Raw genomic sequence first — 20,065 nt, forward strand, 5'->3', positions numbered from 1 at the left:
GAAGTCTCCATGTTGCGTGACGAATTACGTCAACGATATCAGACGAGTTAGGTAATTCATTATTTATGGTTCTAAACATTTACACGTTCTGAAATGTATTTTATTTTCTTTTAACAGATCTGAACAACCAAGCGGTCATTGAAGATGAAGATGACGATGAAGATGACGATGACGATGATGATGACGATGATAATGATGATGATGATGATCCAAACAAGTATATTGTGTCTGCAATGCCGCCTTCAAGAAAACTTTTAATTTTTTATCTCAATGGTGTCCTTGCCTACATCCCAAGACTGCCTGTAGGTTTTAATTCTGTTCTTTTGTATCCATTATTTTAACATATAAGCGTAGAACTTTAATCTCATTTTCTTCATGTTGTAGATGTTGTCCTCAGAACATGATTATTTGAATTTATGCAATTTTGTGTAGACAATTTTGTTGTTGCCATTTGGTCTTCCAAGATGAGGTTAGAACTGTTGAGCAATTGAATTACTGTAGCTAAAATCGTTAATATACAATTGAATGTTAACATTCAAACTTGATTACAATCTCAGGCATAACGTCGACCGTGTACTTGAGAAACTACCTTTATTTTCTGAGCATTTTCTATTCGTTTGGGTAAGATGAATGTCATTACAGTTTGCTGACTTTTCTTTGTCTACGATTCCTACATATTTATGTTCGACTGTTTGTGAACAGGATCAAGCAAAATGCAAAACATACGATAATGTTACCTACTGTAAAGATCTCAATGATGTTTGGAATGCGTGTCCTAATTTTAACGAGCTAAATACACTTTTGGTCGATGATTAAGCGAAAAAAATGATTTATAATCCGGTAAGTTGCATTTATGCAATATGTTTTTCCAGTTAAACAGGTGTTCATACATTGATTATTTTAACAATTTATGTGTTTATATAGAAATATAATTACATATGTCCACATACCTTTGACACTGTTTCCCATTTGAACGACAGTGCTCTAGGTATGACACAAATTTATTCATGCTTATGCGAATTTAGTTTATTGTTAGTAAAACCGCACCTCATTAGTTTGATAATTGAAATTATTTATGTATGTCCTTAGAAAAAGGCGAAAACATACAAGAGTATTTGGAAAATTTGTTGAAGGCGCGTAATGTTCCGGACTTCGTTAGAAATAACCCTTTTTCATCGGATTAATTTCGTTGTCGGTACATTATTTGAACATTGTTGTGTATGTATCTTTTGGTTTGATTATATTGTGTGTATATTTTCATTAATTATTCCATATTTGCTCCTCTGTATACAGATACATTTAAAGATTGTTGAAATATCAATACTAGTTATTAATATATTTTACATCTGCGTGCAAATGTATCGAAACACATTATTAAAGAAATGTTTTCTATGATCTCCACAACAAAGTTTTCATACTTAGAAATATCGGTATATTTATAATCGTTTTCTATAATGTATCCAAACTTAAAGTTTCCCATAAAGTGTCGATCCATATATAAAAAGTAACGACCCAAAAAACATCGAAACCCATAATTATAATGTAATGGGTAATTTTTCAATATAACTGGTATAAATATACCGATTTTATGAAAAATATGTCTACAACATTTATCGACACTTATTAGTATTGTGTCGATACTTTTTGTCCAGAATGGATGTCAAAAAAAAGGGAACCTACAAAGTGTCGATACATTTTCATAGAGTGTCGATCCAAAAGAATTGCACGCATAAAGTGTCGATACATTTATTAAAAGAGTCGATCCCAAAAATATCGAAACCCATAATTATAATGTAATAGGTAATTTTGTAATATAACCGGTATACATATATCGGTTTTATGAGAGAATATGTCTATAATATGTATCGACACTTATTAATATTGTGTCGATAATTTTTGTCCATAATGGATGCCAAAAAGGATGAACGCATAAAGTGTCGATACATTTTCAAAAAGTGTCGATCCTAAAAACATCGAAACTCATAATTATAATGTTATAGGTAAATTTACAATGTAACCGGTATAAATATATCGGTTTTATGAGAGAATAGGTATACAACATGTATCGACACTTTGTTGAAAAACCCCAGGTTTTATTGGCTATGCTGTCAACATGATTAACCTGGATAATCCTAGTTACAAAACTGATTCCGGCCATGATTGCGGGAGACTATACTCTACAGATTGTTTGGCATTTATGTGATGATGCGGATGAAATAGGAAACGGTCTCGTAATCCACAATAAAAATAGACTAAGAGAGTAAATTTTGTAAATATAAGGTTAATTTTGTATAATTTACATTATACTCAAGCTGAGCTTGACTTGAGGACATGTTAGTTTTTTATGTCCCTCATCGTTGCAGTACCCACATCGCCTAATTATCTTCTTGACCTTGTTCTTCGGTACTTCTTTTCGCTTGCGTTATTTTTGTTGAGGGTCACGAACATTGTTTACTGCAATGCTCTGGTTTACTGAATCATTCAAACCAAACGAGTTTTCTAATTCTTCTATTACTCTTTTCATCTCATCTCTTGCGGTTTTGAAAGACTCGTATGTCTTTGATGCAATGTAGCATAACCTACTTGACGTTGAACGTAGAGCAGCGAACCATGCCATTTGCATCACTTCTGGAGACACATTCAAGTCAACATAACTGGGTGCAGAAGCCTTCGCATCATTAGTATACCTACTTTGAATCAAAGTCCCGGGCAAATATGTATAATCCAAGTGCTTCAAAATGTGAAGTTGATGGCGACACGAAAGTCCAACGGTCTTGAATTTTTTGTAGGAGCAAATTAGGGTTTTCGTACGAAAATCAAAACTAATTTCAAATTTCCTATTTTTTTCTTTGTACTTTGACAAAATATAATGTTGACATTCGTCTGATAAGGACTGAATCTCTGACTCAATCTGGTACAATGTCTCCCATAGAAGTTCATCTTGGAACGCACGAAAAGATTCACGGGTAAAAATCACAGCAGCATGGCTTTCAAGGTCGAGCAGTTTTGTGATTTGGAAGGGCTTCGTACGGGAACTTAAGTAATCTGTTTTCAACTCGTTCATACGCATTCTACTAATTCCATCTTCAATTGCGCGAACAACATCTAAATATGTCTTATTGTGTTTCAGTGCAATCGCTAGTGAAGCATTCATAGACTCGCACCTTTGTATTGAGCGAATATTGGCAAAGAAATGGCCTGTTAGATATGCTTGTGCCCATAAGTGCCGTGTATTTCCCTTCTCAATCACCCATGGATGCTTTTCAACGTTGAATTCTGAAACAACCGAACGCCATTGAATATCAAATTCCTCGGTTGTCCACCAGGAAGCCATGCATTTTGAGAATGCTGTTGTAAATTTTGGGTCACCAATGTTAGCTTGTACATTGCTAGAACGATGCTAAGAACATAATATGTGCTTAGCATAAGGGATAACATATTTGATAACCCTCTGCATTGCCCTATCCCCATCGGTGACAATTGAAATAGGTGATTTATTCATCATGGCTTCTAAAAAATTCTGTAGCACCCACTCAAAAGATTGAGACGTCTCGTCAGCGATTATGGCAGTGGCAAACACAATTGTGTTATGGTGATGATTGACACCGACAATAGGCATAATTGGTCGACCATACAAATTATCTTTGTACGTTGTGTCGAACGCAATTACATCACCGAAGCATGTGTAATCCGATCTCGATGTAGAATCCGACCAAATAAGATTATACAATGCCCCTGATTCATCTACCGAGTATGTCATAAAAACCCGGCATCATCATGTTTCTTATAATCAAAGTAGGCAATAAGCGCATTCACATCCCCATCGACGATTTCCTTTGCTTTACCTCTTTGAAGTGCATTGTAGAGGTCTTTATGTATAAATCCAACATTATGATAGCCCCCTACCTGCTGCGTTAAATAGTTCATTACTTGTGACGTGCCAACACTGACCTCTTTCAATATTGTTGCCTCATCGATATCAGCCTTACTTACAGCTCTATTAGAACGCATAAATGGTGTCATAGCAGGTGTTCACAATGCATGATTATGTTCCTGATAAGACTTACTTATAACCCATTGATCGTTTGTATTTGTTGCTGTAACTATGACTCTAGCCTTACATCCTGTTACTGTGACTGGTGTATGAGCACGTTGACGATTAACAGTATTAACTTTTGATTCTCGAAACCCTTCTTTAGAACAACAAAATTCTTGTGTCTTCACATTCCCTTCCACGTCAAGCCGTGTTATTCCCTTACGTGCACTAAACCCATATTCCCGTACGAATCCCTTGTAAAAGTACCAAGCTTGATCACGTGAACATAAGAGTTGACCAACCAATCTGTCAGATTCATCAACATTATGTACTTCATGGCATTCCTCGGTTGGCTTAACATTGTCTGCATCAGTATGATCTATGACAAAAATTTTGTTGTGCAAGTTCAGTGGTCCCAGAGTTGATGGAGATGTAAGCAAATGTTCATTAAACATGTTTCAGTCGTGTTGCTTTCAATAGGATGTGGTATTGGTAGTGGTAGTTAAAAGGTGGGTACAACATTAAATTTACAGTACATATTTAGGTATGTACAATAATTACCTAAATATGTGTCGATACATTTTATACAAGTATCGACCCAAAAAACATCAAAACCAATAATTATAATGTAATAGGTAAATTAACAATGTAACCGGTATAAATATACCAGTTAATTAGAAAACATGTCAACATAATGTATCGACACTTGTGTAATTTGTGTCGATACTTATTGTCCAGGAAGAATGCATAAACGAGGTGCACGCATAACGTGTCGACACTTGATAAATTTGTGTCGATACTTTTGGTCCAGAATGAATATAAAAATGGTGTAACCATAAAGTGTCGATACATTTAAAATTGTATCGATCTAAAAAACATCGTAACTGATAATAATAATGTAATAGGGAAATTTGCAATGTTACCGGTATAAATATATCGGTTTACTTCGAAAATATGTCAATATAAGCGCTACCTATTACATTATATAAGAGCTACCTAATATGTTTTTATACTTGATAATATTTCTGGTTAAATGCCTATTTTATTATATAAGCGCTACCTATTATATTATATAAGCGCTACCTATTATATTATATAAGCGCTACCTAATATGTTATTGTACTTGATAATATTTCCGGTTAAATGATATAACATTACCGGTCAAAATTTTAACCGATCACGTCATTTTTTAACCGCCGCACAGCAGAACTTCCCCATATATGCCATTTGCAAAGCCCACTCAAAATCTTGTTTCCATTTTTTCTTCCTTTTACACCCAAAAGGAAAGTTATTGTTACGGATGATAAAATAATGAAATTGATCTATTTTGATGTTGTTATTAGAGGTTATGTGTTCGAACGCCAGCGACTGCAATGGTGATTGGACATTTAGCGTCAAATGGTTTAGAGTATTTAGAACATATATTACTTTGTAATCATTTTAGCTCATTCAAAAAATAAAAATCAAAGGTTTTAACTGTGGTTAAAAGGAGTATTATTCTTCCTTGAGGTTTTTGATTCGAATAGTTGTGTTTGTAAAATGTGCTTTGTCAATGGTTAAGGAAGATTATAAACATATTTACCTTCTAATCATCATAGATTATTAAAAAAAAAGGTTGTGTGAAATAAATTTTACTAACATGAAATAATAATCTTATTTATTTTCATTTGAAAATTGAGTTTTGTAACAATATAGGTAGCTTTCTCATGGAAATTTTCAAGGTGGGATTGAGGTAAAATTCTATTGTTATATTTGTTAAAAATACTTAACTTGTAATTTTGTAACTATTTTCATATTTTTAAATTTTATAAATTAAGAATTTAAATTTTAAAATTGAAAGGAGTCAATACTGAATTTACCTAATATATAAACTTACAAGGACTTGAATTGAAATTAAACCAAAAAAATTGGGAACATGTCCCTTACATTCACTTCCATGATAAATAACGTATGGTATTTAGGCCAACTTTTCTGACAAAATATAAAAAATTATTTAGGTCATAAATGTACCAAATCTCAAATAATTGCCACATGAATTGGACCCTTTCTAAACATCTACCAAATTTGTTTTCAACTTTTCTATGTTCAAGATTCTTTGATATTTTATTATTAAATTAAATTTTGATTATATTTAAAATTAAATCTGATTAAACTTTCAAAATAAAATATAAAAAATTATTTATAAAATTTGATTCTGTAATTATAATTCTATAATTGTACTTAAAGAATATAAACATTTTTTATTAGTATGTATTGAATATAAAATAGTACATGTTTAAAGGATCTTAATTATTAATTTAATACACTTTTAAGTGTCTAAATTATATCTCAAATTAACTTTTGGTGTCTAAAGAATTTTTCATTAAAATAGGTGCTTAATGTTTCTAACATTTCACTTTTAGGTGTCTGGACAATAGCAGTCGTTAAATTTGATCGTTATCTGTCACGTGCCACGCATATAATTTTAAAAAAAACAAATAATATTATAATTAAAAAAACAAAAAATCCCAAAAAAAATCACCATTGATCGGCTACTGTCGGTCCATGACAGTCACCGTTGACACCATCAGAACCATCTTGCCATCGCAAACAAAACACAGTCTCTCATCCATCGTGAAACTACGTTGATCGTTGTGAAAAACGACGCGAAGGGTCGTCGGATTTCTAAGTTTTCCTTCGCTATTTTGCGACAATTCCGACGACTACAACTGACCGTACATTGCATGACCTCCACCATTGAGTTCTTTGCCTTGTTCCGAACAAAACCTAGTCGGTGGTGACCCTTCGTCGTCGTCGGAGGTAGGGGGAATGGGAGGGAGAGGGACGACGCAGGGGAGGAGGTTTATTATTTTTGAATTTTTTTTAAATATTTTTGTTATTAAAAAATAAAAGAATTAAAAATATATATAACTCTATATACCTAAAAATATAACGGATAAAACTTTAGACACTTATTTTAACGAAAAATTCTTTAGACACAAGTCAATTTGAGATATAATTTAAACACTTGAAAGTGTATTAAATCTTAATTATTTGATATTATATACTTGTATATTCTTGCAAAGTGATACTCAATCTTATGATCTCAAAAAATAATAATAATTCTTTAATCATTCAAGTGGATTGTTAATAAAACTTAACAAATATATATATATATATATATACAAAAAAAACGAAACAAAATTTTGTACCTTAGATACGAACTTTCTATCCTCTTTACCACCATATATACCTTCACTTTCACCTCCATTTCGTATTGGCTTTGTGTTTGTCTTTGTCTTTGACTTTGACTTGTTCGCTTCTTTATCTCCTTAGAAAACACGTTAATTTATTCCATACTGCACCATAGAAAAAAAAAACCTCACATTTTCTCTAACTTTCTCTCAAAATTTACAGCTTCAAGCAGGGCCGGGGTTAGGACGTTGGAGGCCATGTGCAAATTCTTAAAAAGAGGCCGTTAAATCTTAATTTTACCACTGATCCATAATACTTTGTTTGTTTTTTTATTGTAACAATAGTAATAAATTTAATTTTGTGGGTCCTTAAATCTCAATTTTACTATTGATCCATAATACTTTATTTAATTTTTTATTGTAACAATAGTAATAAATCTAATTTTTTGAGTTCTTACTATTCCGAGGCCTGTTCCGTCACATGTTGTCCATGTGCTAGCCCGCCCCTGTTTCAAGGTAAAAAAGTTGTAACTGGTTTTGTCTTTACATTTTTTGTTTGATTACCAAGAAAAAAACACGAGTAAGTATACGGTGTAGATATATATATAAGTATAAACAGTATCCAACTAATCCAAATATATGTGGTCTTGCTTTGGACGTAGTTCTTTGTTTGATTTCATGGAAACGGACGCCAGAATAACATAAACTAGTGGTTGTGGTTTTAGTTTTAAAGCCCCGTTTTTCTTCTGCTTTCTTTTGGTGTCCAATTCCAAACACAATATTTCTTTTTGTTTTTTTTTCACCTTTTTTTATGTTGACGTGAGAGCTGTTTGCATTGACTTACACGAGGAATATAGCTGCAAGTTTTTCCCTGTTTGGTGACCGAGAAAATTCCTGAAAGAGCTACAAATTTCGAGTATTTTTATATGCTCTTCCTTCAGTTTTAGTTACAATTTTACTCTATATATTTTTTCTTTCATTATTCTTATGATCAAGAATCAAATAGATATACAAGGTCTGGTTTTGTTAATTTTCACCATCTTCTGGTTTTTGTCATAGAGATTGACCCTTTCGATGGAGAACACGGGGAGTGGTTCTTTCTTGAGGAACAGAAGATTCGAGAGCTTCCTGGATACGAAATCGGGTCCAAATGTGAGTGAAACTCAAAAATTATCTAGCAAAGAAGTAACAGATCAGAGTCTTGAAAAAGTTGATGCTTTTGTCGACGACGAACATGATGATGGATGGATTCCGACATTGATATCGTGTGTAAGGATTGTAACATGTTTTCTGGCAATGATGGTCACCGCATTCATTTGGGCAATAATCATGGTGTTGCTCCTTCCTTGGCCTTACCACAGAATTAGGCAAGGAAACATTTATGGTCATGTAACTGGTAGATTGCTGGTAAGCTTTGTTTCATTCGTTCCTCTCATTTTAACTTTCATGGGCTCCTTTTGTTTCATTTTAAAATGCACTGATGTTACTCTTTAATTATTAGGATTAAATGTACTTGGTATCTAATTATTTACATCATAATCTTATTAACTGTCAACATTAATATTTATATCATTAAATCTTAAAAAAGAATTTTGATAACAAATTAAAACGTTTATTAAAATTTTGATAGATTTGAAATGTCATTTATGTAATAATTTACATATATTTCATATTTACATCACATATTTGTTCCATGTGTTATACTATTTAATTTATTAATTTGACTAATTTGAATAAAATATTATATAACTTTTTATGAAAAAATAGTTAATTATATGTATGAACCTATTGAGTGATCTCAGTAGTTAAAATGACTTATTTTTCTTTAAGATATTAAGTTCAAGCAACCATATATGTGAAGTGTGAGTTCTAATAGTTATAAAAAAAATTAAACATATACTAACTTATAATTTAAAGACATATGATACAATTATCTCTCAAAGTAATAATACTCAACTCCAAAAATTCATATGCAATAAATGGTCATTATTAAGGGTTCTCACATTTCTGTATTCAATACTTTGCCTTGAAATGAGCGTTTGCTACTTTTTAGTAGAAATTATGGGAAAGGTCATCTGGATAGGTACATAGTAGACTGTGTTTATGGTTTGCCACTTGTATTTTAGTGCCAGGTTGAGCATTTACCAACTGGCCAAAAGCTATTAGTGATGAATGTTCTAGCAGATTCATCCAATTCTTTGAATATTCTGGTGGCGCGGTTGTAGTAGGAATCAGACCGGGTCGATTAATTGAACCGATTGAATTTAAAACCGATGATTTAATAAATTAAATTAATAAATAATTATACACATTAAAACCGATGTATTAATGTTGTTGCTCTAGACAATGTTACGTTATATATTCAATGTTTAACTAGCATCTGCAATTTGTTCAGTGGAGATGGAAAATAGTTTCCCATTTGATCATTAGCATTACCACAAATTGATTGCAGATGTGGATCTTAGGGAATCCGATAAAGATCGAAGGAACAGAGTACTCGAAGGAACGAGCCATTTACATCAGCAACCATGCATCTCCGATCGACATCTTTCTCATTATGTGGTTGACTCCTACCGGAACCGTTGGCATCGCAAAGAAAGAGGTACATTCCACTCGTCAGCAGTTTAAACTATATTACAACTTCGATTATTTGAATTGCTCGTTTTCTGCAGATCATATGGTACCCTTTATTCGGACAACTATATGTTTTAGCGAATCATCTTCGGATTGATCGATCGAATCCAAGCACTTCCATTAAGTCCATGAGAGAGGTGTGCTTTTCTTACCATTTATCATCTGTTAGACATGTCGTTAATGTTACAAAGTTACGTTTTCTTGTCTCTTGCTCAGGCGATTCAGGCTGTTAAAAAACATGGCTTATCTCTGGTTATTTTTCCCGAGGGCACGAGGTCGAAAAATGGACGACTTCTTCCGTTTAAAAAGGTACGACTGGATCCGTATTTGTTTTATAATCTTCTCAAACATAGGTGTTAAAACACGAGTGTTGTACGTTGCAGGGTTTTGTTCATTTAGCCTTGCAGTCTGGCCTTCCCATAGTTCCAATAGTCTTAACAGGCACTCATCTAGCGTGGAGAAAAGGTAGCTTGCGCGTTAGACCAGCGCCAATATCCGTAAAATATCTCCCTCCGATAAGAACCAATGGTTGGACGGTCGAGAAGATCGATGATTATATAAAAATGGTGCATGACATGTATGTCGAAAACCTTCTGGAAAAAACCGAACACATCCGATGACATTAAAGAAGGAAACCATCAACATAGACACAGAAGATTCAAGATTGTGTTGTGATAGCCATTTAAAAACTTGTATCATTGGTGCCTAAGATATGAAACATAAACGTATAGTGCATAATATTAAGGCATCAGTAACCTAGTGTACAATTTTTAATAAAACAAGAGAAAGGGATCCACCAATGATATTGTAAGCTTGATATTATAAGTAAAATTAAATATTAATGTATAATAGGTGAGATAATGATTTCTTATGGTACTCAATATTTTTTTTGACGTAGACAGAGTCGCTGATGTTGATGTTGATGTTGATGTTGATTAAATATTAAAGTATGGAGTAAAATTCCAGTGAGAAAGGAAAAGGAAATTTCCTTTTGTTAGAGAAAAAGAGAGACAAGTTATCCTTTCACTCCTAAATGACAATTATAGGATATGCTTAATGAGGATTTAGATGAGTCTTTCCGGTGATCATTTACGATTATTTATTTATTAGGGACATAATATTTTTTTTGGAGAGAGCATTAGAATCATGAGGATTGTGTATCATTCCTTTTAATATTTTAGTATTTTTATTTCATTTCTTTTTAAGTTACGATTCGTCCCTTCTTATTTCGAAATAACTATAACGAATGTGTGAAAGCATCTTTACGATCACCTCATCACCAATCTAACGATTAGAATATCTTAGGGACATGTTTATTTGAATGTAATAAATCATAAGAAACATTTCATTTTTTTATTTAGACTAAAAATCACATATTCATCTATGATAATTTGTGAAAAAATCTCTTATAAATTTGTAAAAATATACACAATCATCTCAACACTCTTAATAACAAAAAAATTATGATATTTTTTTTAATTTAGGCAAAGACCCACAAAATACTTCCCTGCTCACATGTCAAAGGCTCCAATGAGGAAGTTTTTCACGTGCGAAAATCTAAACAAATAATAATTGAAAGTTAAAAACGATAGAAACGAAACGTAGTTGAAAATGTGATAAAACAAACATAATATTTTATATTAAACGTAACTTAAAATATAACATTTATAATATTTTCAGTTACAATCTAAAATATTATAAAAAAATATCACATTTTCTATTACTGGCCAAAAATATTATAAAAAATCATATTTTAAGTAGCAATAAAATATATGATGAAAAATATCACATTTTAAATTACGTCTAATTTAAAATGTTAGGTATTTTTATCATAGTTCACACTCTGTTTTCAACGTTATTTTAACCTAAATTTTAGATTGTATAGCACAACTATCGTTTTCACGTTGTATAGGCAGATTTGAAAAAAAGCATCAACATCAACATCACAATCAATTCTTCGCCGGCCAGTGGCCAAAATAAAAGACCATAATATCAATGATGAGTAGTTTACCCCTTGATTAAAGTATCAAACTTGAACACTTTAAATTTATATATTTTATAAATATATCTTTATATAAATGGAATATATTTACATTATTTATAAAGAAATATTTTTAAATAAGATGAAGAAACATTAAGACAAATAATACGAGCATAATAGTTTAATAGTATTTCGATTCATGTAAAAATTAATATTTAAATTTAAAAATATAAAAATTTATTAAATATTTAATTAAGTAAAAATCGAACTAAATAATGATAAGTCTGCCTTCTCAATTGGTCTAATTACAATTTAAGTTAGTGTAAGTTTTAAATATTAGACAAATTTGAAGTTGTCTTTTGAGTTTTGATTTTTTTTAATTTAGGGTGAATACAAGGTAATATATGTACAAATATTTTCAATTATTTGATAATGAACACTCATATCACTACATACATGTTTGAACTCGGGACATCAAGGATGATAATAATCCTTTAGTCACTAAGATCACTTGGTTCATATTGAATTTCGAGTAATATTTCGATATCTAACCAATATTTAATTATGGTTCGATCTGATCACATTGGAACAGGAACTGTTTGGCTTGACTTTTATATTAGTATTACAGTAACTAAAACAGTTGTTCTGTTTTGGTTTTTTGTTTGCCTTTTTTCCTTTTTTTTTTTGTTTACTACAAGAATCGTTTACTAAATTTTATAATTAAATTTTAAAACATTTTTATATACTAAATTGTAGCGTGTGAAAGAAACCCTGGATTTTATTATTAAATTTTAAAACATTTTTTACATACTAAATTTTAGTACGTGTATCATTTTAATCTCTACTAAAACTGTCAGCTCCTTAGATTGTTTATGTCGGCTAATCATTGTCTATTATCGGTTGTTATTCCTGATAAAATCAGAATTAAAATTCTAGTATTTTGTTTTTTTATTGGATTGATATTTTATGAAATTCACTTAAAATGAATAAAAATTCATTTAAAGATTTAACATTATGTAAAAACTCATTTTCGTCCACATGGTATTTACATGATTTATGTGTTATTATTTATAATATATGTTGTATGTATATTATATTACATAATATACACATATTATATATTATAATTAGATAACAAATATTTTATTACCACTAATTTATTTTTCGTTACATATTGCAGGCCTGAATATTCAGCTCGAAATCATTACAAAGCCAAGCCCAGTACAGCAAACCCACTACGCAAACCCATCACCCAACTATCCAGCAGTAGAGACCCGAACCCGTTGGAGATCCTGGAGCCCGACCCGGTTTGAAACCCTAGGGTTTCAAACTTTTCTCATCCAAAGGCGTCGCATGTCCCCATGCTCCACGCTTCTCATCCCCGCCGCTTTCCACGGCCGTTTCTCGCACATTCAAACAAAACACCACAGGCGTGTGTTAGCAGGACTCTCATCAACCAGCAAAGTCGAGTTTCAATCGGGATCAAATACTAAAAATAGGGCGTTTTTTTATAAATAGATGAACACTAGGACACACAAAGGACGATTACTAGAGGCAAAAATCGTACACAAGTATTGTACAGAGGGTTACACACGAAATCAAAGCAAAATAGTTGTAAAACTTTCGAAACCCATTTGAAATAAAGGTGCGATTTTTTTACCTTGTTTTTTCGATCGATGCTTGCATGTAGGAGTGGTATTCGGTTTTCAATCGTTTCGCTTTAAAAAAAACAAATCTTTTCGAAACTTTTCTTTTAGATCTACTCTCCCTGATACGATTTTTAAAAAACAAAGTTGATATTTGAACTAAGGGAAGAGAGATCTTTTGGAAAAAACAAATTTTTTTATGTTCGCCGCCGATGATTGGCAGCCGGTGAAGCGGCAGATCGCCGGATTCTGGAAAACACGACGGCCGTGTTCTTCACAATGAAGAACACGATTAAATGCTTTGAGAGAGAAACGAAATGGGGGAGGGGTGTTTTGCTTCAAATGAAAAATGAAATGTTTTTTGGTTAGTTCTTGGGTTTTGTATGACCCATGAAGCCGACCCATGACCCGAGCGGATCCCCTGTGTTTTCGAGCGAAATAGGGATAATTCTCATTTACTCCCTCGTAGTTTTAAAAGCTTTAATTTATGTCCATTTCATTCAAATCAACCCCGAATTCCTTTTAATTTAACCCCTGATTTACATTCTCTTTCAAATCGGTCCCTCCACATTTAACTTTATTTATTTATTATTCCTTACCTCTATTTATTTAAGTGTTATATTTAATTACAAATATATATATATATATATATATATATATATTATTTTTCATTATTATTAATATATACATTTTATTTTATTTTTCTTTTTATTTCCTTTTTCTTTATTATTAATATTAGTATATATATACTTTTTTATTTTACTTATGTTATTTTATTTTAATTTATTATTTATATATATATATATATTATATTTATCTTGTTTACCTTTCTTTTGTTTTTATTTTATTTATTTCATTTATATATAGTTTCATTTTTTATTATTATTATTTTCCTTTATCTTATTCTTTTATGTTTTTATTTCTATTTATCTTTGTTTCATTAGTCTTTATTTTCTTTGTTTTTTATATTTTTTTATAGATTATATTTATTTTATTTTCATTTTTTCTTTATCTTATCTTATTTATTTTATTTATTTTATTCTTCATCTAACATTTTCATGACTTTTTAAGGGTACGTTTTCAAAACCCCTAAGGTAAGACGCATATCATGTAAGAAATAGGGTATCCGATCAATCCATTTGTTTTAAAATAAATGATCGGTGGCGACTCCTAATCCATTTTCATAAGTAGAAGCCCAATTCCGGGGGCCAACCAAAAGACGATTCCGACACATTCAAATACTTTAATTTTTTGAACGTTTGTCTAATAAAACTAATTTCGATATATATTATTTAGTTTTTTGAAGAGATATTTTTCACTATATGAATTTTTGAACATACATCTTAAAACTCTCAAATCTGAGAAAATTTTTAATACAAAAATAATAAAGTCTTGTACTTATTTTTCGTGAGTTTTTTTAGAAAAATAAAAAAATATTATAAAATAATTAAATGAATACATCGTTGTCGCAAAAGATGCAAAGAATGATCAATGAAGAATAAAATTGAATAAAAATTTTAAAATGATAAAATAAAAAAAGTACTTTTATACCAACACAATGTCATCCAATTACAGGTGGAAAGTAAGACACAACATAACGAGAAAAATATAGGCAGATTATCCTGTTAAACGTAGTAGTGGTATATTAAGGCCATTGCAATGAAAAGATTCCACGGCAAAAGCCAACAATACCAAGGTCAATAACTTGCTCTCCATGGATCGGCTCCTCTCATACACAACCATGAACACCATCATCGTAGATACACCGGTGTATCTTGGAACTGGTCGGGGAAGATCATAAGCGTGTTCGTGATGCTCTCGTGTCGGTCTTGAAACCGGAATCGTTGAAGCATTATATTGGAAAGATGGATGAAGAAGTCAGGAATCACCTTGAGATGCATTGGCATGGCCAGGAACATGTCACGGTATGCTACAAAACATGCTATAAAATGCTGTCTAACATGGGAATATCATATGTGATGTTTTTTTTCCCGTCCCGATAGGTGTTACCACTGATGAAGACCCATACATTCAACATAATCTGTTCTCTCCTATTCGAAATCGAAAGAGGGCCGAGAAGAGAGAAACTTGCAGACGATTTCCGTTACATTGTTGAAACATCTCATTGCCGAGAAGAGAGTCGATCTAGAGAATGGTGCTTCACCTCGCCAAGACCTCATCACTTGTCTTCTTAGCATTCGCGATGGGAAAAACGAACAAGTAATATCTGAGAAAGAGATTATTCACAATGTTATGCTCATCATGGTTGCTGGATATGACACCTCGTCTGCTCTTCTCACCTTCTTGATGCGCCTTTTCGCTAATGATCCTGCCGTTTATGCAGCTGTTCTTCAAGGTAATATCGACACGTTCTTAACTCTACAAGATTATGATTCCAACCGCGAAACGATCTTGCAGAAAATGGACATGATTTTGTTGATTTCTGGTTGCAGAACAAGAAGAGATAGCAAAGAACAAGCCTAATGGGAAGCTTCTGACATGGGAAGACCTTGACAAGATGAAATACACATGGAAAGTTGCCATGGAAACTCTGACTGTTTCCACCAATCTTCGGTGGCTTCCGGAAAGCTGTAAAAGATATCGAGTATGGCGAATATCTCATTCCAAAGGACTGGCTGGTAAGCAGAACCATACATACCATTCTATTTTCTTCCAACGTTTCAGATTCATCCATTTCTCTGTTATGGTGTCACACTGATATAAGTCACTGATTTGTATCAAGGTTCTCTGGGTTACGGACATGACACAAATGGATGATACCATATTTCCGGAACCATCAAAGTTCGATCAAAATAGATTTGAGAATCCAGCTTCGCTTCCACCTTACTGCTTCATTCCTTTCGGAGGGTGACCTCGGATATGTCCAGGATACGAGTTTGCAAGGATTGAAACCCTTGTTTCGATTCATTATATAATTACACGGTTCACATGGAAGTTACTATGTTCAGCAACAGTTTCAGCAGGGATCCAATGCCTGTCCCAGCTAAAGGATTACCTGTTCAGATTAGTCCTAGGAAACTTCTCTGATATTTTAATCTCTTGATCACTTTTTTCAAAGAAACTTGCAAGATTTATGTTGCAGATCAATTGAACTTTATTTCGCTTCATTACTGAAAATGAGATTATGTCCAGCTGGTTTTCCGCAAATACTCGAACCAAGCGTATGTCACTAAACAAGCAGACATTACAGCTCCATACATAAAACTAAAATATCTGACAGAATGACTCTATCAGCATCAATGTTCCATTTTCTATCATCTGTAACAAATCAATATCTGAAATCTCAACTCCTAGATTGATCACCATATTTACCATCGATACCAATACACAATTTCTCAAGGCATCTTGCGTACGATCGACTCAAAGTACAGTTGATGAACTAAAAGTAGTGGTCGACCACTGTCTAGCAGTTTTGTGGCCTGAAGTACTTTGGTGGCTTAGAAGGACACCGTTCATTCATATTCAGGTACGGGTCCAAGGAATTAAATCCCGGTAGTTCCATCCTATACTTCCCCAGAATCTGACAATAGGGAAGCTTTACATCATCTGCATCATTGCACCACTTTGGCAGTCGGCTTGAATCATTCTCGAAAAACTTTAGAGTATAAGCATCTTTGATCTGTGTTTTTGGTTTTAATTCAAACAGAAAGAGTCAGCAATAAGGATTGGAGCATGGATACATGAAAAATCTGTATTTCGGAAGAGAAATCCTACAATCTTAGACAAAGACTTCACTCAAAATAAGCTCACCGTGAACTCGGTGACTTGAATAGAGTCAGCAATAGGATCAAAAAGTCCCGCCTCCTTGTACATTTCGAGGATAAAAGCAATGCACGAGGTTGACTTCCCATCACTATATATCCAATCATCTTGTTCAGGAACCGTCAGCAATTGATCAAATGATGATCCACGCTTTTCGGTTTCCACCAGTATATCAGAAAGATTAAAACCCTGCCGTGACGACCATAATTAGAACAAAGAAACGATAATGCATGTTACCTTCAAGACGTAAATCGCAAACAATTCAGATTATATTTTGTGTGAACATTCCACAATAAGTTTGACCAATCGAGAAAGATATACCATACCTGAGTTCCAAGCCGCTTGTTTAATCCTTCATTCCACAAGTTAGCAGCATATTCAGGCTGCATTTGACTCCAAACTGTCATGGCAGAAGCTACCTGTATCATTGCACAGAAACATTCAAATCTTATGAACTGAGAAAATTACAAAGTGAGAGACTGCAACAGAGGGGAAGAGTCATATGCATTGACAACATTGTTTTTTGTAAATGCAACGATGAAGAAAGCAAGAAAAACGTGGAAGAATGAGAGTACGAGACCAACATATTAGCACCGTACACTATAAGCTTAACGTAAGGCATTCAAGTTAAATATATAAATACCAGGTGAGCATCCAACGGAGGAGGATAATTCCCATCTATGGTGTCTATCCAGCTGAATAGCATGTTATGATAGCCGTATGGTCTGCCTTCCATGCTTAGTGCATACTCCCAAGCAGCAGTATCATTAAACTTGGCTCGAACATCAGGATGCAAATGAAGCAATGCAATATGGGGATTAGACTCATCCTTGTTCAGCTCGAAATTCCACCATTCTTCCCATGGAATAATGGCAACTATATCTTCTCCCTACATTCCAGAACAGATATGTTACTACACTCGGTCACAATACCAAAAGAAAGATTTTATAGCAATATGAAACTTATTCCAATTTCCAAGTGCAACAAAACCAGTGGGAATCTATCTACAAAAACATAAAGCATAGCTCGATAAAACAATGTGTTTACACAACTTTACTTGATATATAAACTAAAAGGTTTAAGATTACCTTCTGATTTTCATGTCCTGATTCACCAACCCATAGCTTCCCCTCAGAATCCTTTAGGAAAACAGCACTATGACCAGCATATGATCCAGTAACCCACTTCTCAAGAGTCTCGAAACCACCCCATCGCCCACGAATTTTCGATAGTACCATGAAATCTCCTGAGTGTATATCGTCGACACTAATGTTTGTGTTCCAGGGCAGAGGTCGTGGTTCGAATGTAGCCCCCATGTGTTTCTCAAGAAACCCGAGATTGGCATTCTCACCCCATTGAGTGTTAGTATATAAAGGGAAGACCTCCCATAGAGCTTGAAGTGTTCCAAGCATCCCTGCTTGCATCAGGAAAATAGAAATTCCCCTGTTTTTCACCTAATTTAAACACACCATAAAAACCATGAAAGAGTTTGCATGAAAGATGCATGATCAAACCAAAACTAACAGAGAAAGGCAACTTACATATTCATACTCGGCTCTCTCTTCCCACTCCTTGATTTCGAGTGTATGCTCCCGAGATCGAAAATAATAATCCCATGTTACGCGGTACGGAGTTGCAAATACATAAAGATCCATACAAGTCCAACTATGGGCTTTGCTAACCTGGATAAGCACATTGGATCATTTTCACATCATTTTGTGCTGAAGAACTCTAAACAATTCTACCATAGATAAGCATTTCGCACCATTATAGGCCTGAGTTATGCAAATATTATAAGCTACAAAAACCTATCAAGAAATATCTGCAGTAGTATTAAATAGTATTAAACCTAGTTTTACCAAAATGCTCTTTTTAACTTAAATAGTATTAAATTATAGTCGCAATACAACGTAACGACAACAGCATAACAATTTTCAAGCTTATCGCTATATCGCAATCGTATACCCAATTTAAAATCATTGTGATTTTTAAAAAACAAATCACAGACAACATCACAACAACTGCAATCACCACTCTGCAACCCCATTTTTAACATACATGGCAACCGCAATTTAATACTATAGTCAAAGTACTTGTTGCATTTCATTTGTGTAAGAAAAAAGTTCACAAATAATCAACTCTCCAGTTTCATTCTCAATAACGATCCATCAAACCTGAAAAATTCAAACTTGGAGCACTTTCAGCTCAAACCAAGCAATTCCCAGGAACAAGAACGCTTCAAAAACTTCGAAGAAATTAAGAACTTAAAGCATTTTCAACTCGAACAAAGCAATAGTGCAATCCCAGATTATAAAAAAAAAAAAAAAAAACTCCAAAGCATTAAGAAGAAAAAGGCCAAAGGTGTTACCTTGATATGGAGAGTTCCACCACCACACTCACTGCCACTCTTGTTATGGAAATCCATCCAAGCCGTGTTCTCATAAAAGCACGCACCTTTCCAGCTTACGATGTGGTTTTGGGACGAAACGGAGCCGACAAAGGTTGGCAAAAGGTCGACGGCGCTGTTGAGTGAGTTGAGGATCGGCCATGAAACCTGTCTCGGCAATAGAGGGAGAACATCTCGAGGGTGAAATGGTGTTTTCACCGTTTGGACATGTGAGAAGAAGAAGTGAAGTAGCATGCAACATCGAAGAAAAGAAGAAGAAGCCATGATTGAGAGAGCACTAAGAAGTAAGAAGAAGAAACACTTGTTTTAGTTTATTTTTTCCTGTTATCATGATTTTGTATGCAATACCGAGATCATTTACTGTGATTCTTTTTGGAAGATTTGTAATTATTTTGAGCTTATTGC

General features: G+C 33.2%; 2 protein-coding genes and 1 pseudogene across 2 annotated transcripts; 2 read left to right on the plus strand and 1 right to left on the minus strand.

Moving 5' to 3' along the window:
* The first annotated feature begins 7,880 nt into the window (after positions 1-7,880).
* LOC120198318 (1-acyl-sn-glycerol-3-phosphate acyltransferase-like) lies at positions 7,881-10,667 on the plus strand. Its single transcript, XM_039199655.1, has 6 exons — positions 7,881-8,125; positions 8,271-8,616; positions 9,662-9,811; positions 9,882-9,980; positions 10,060-10,152; positions 10,227-10,667. Exons 2-6 carry the CDS (start codon positions 8,284-8,286, stop codon positions 10,461-10,463), a joined length of 912 nt encoding a protein of 303 aa, XP_039055586.1. The 5' UTR covers positions 7,881-8,125; positions 8,271-8,283; the 3' UTR covers positions 10,464-10,667.
* Positions 10,668-15,028: 4,361 nt separating this feature from the next.
* On the plus strand, positions 15,029-16,534 carry LOC120198492 (annotated as a pseudogene).
* A 259-nt stretch (positions 16,535-16,793) lies between these two features.
* Positions 16,794-19,970, minus strand: LOC120198183. Its single transcript, XM_039199547.1, has 7 exons — positions 19,622-19,970; positions 18,795-18,935; positions 18,342-18,707; positions 17,897-18,142; positions 17,580-17,672; positions 17,242-17,442; positions 16,794-17,110 (listed from the first exon to the last, which is right to left on the minus strand). Exons 1-7 carry the CDS (start codon positions 19,922-19,924, stop codon positions 16,895-16,897), a joined length of 1,566 nt encoding a protein of 521 aa, XP_039055478.1. The 5' UTR covers positions 19,925-19,970; the 3' UTR covers positions 16,794-16,894.
* Positions 19,971-20,065: the final 95 nt, after the last annotated feature.

Source organism: Hibiscus syriacus, unplaced genomic scaffold, assembly GCF_006381635.1.
Source record: "Hibiscus syriacus cultivar Baekdansim isolate YM2019G1 unplaced genomic scaffold, ASM638163v2 tig00117056_pilon, whole genome shotgun sequence".
In the NCBI taxonomy this organism is placed as follows: Eukaryota; Viridiplantae; Streptophyta; class Magnoliopsida; order Malvales; family Malvaceae; genus Hibiscus; species Hibiscus syriacus.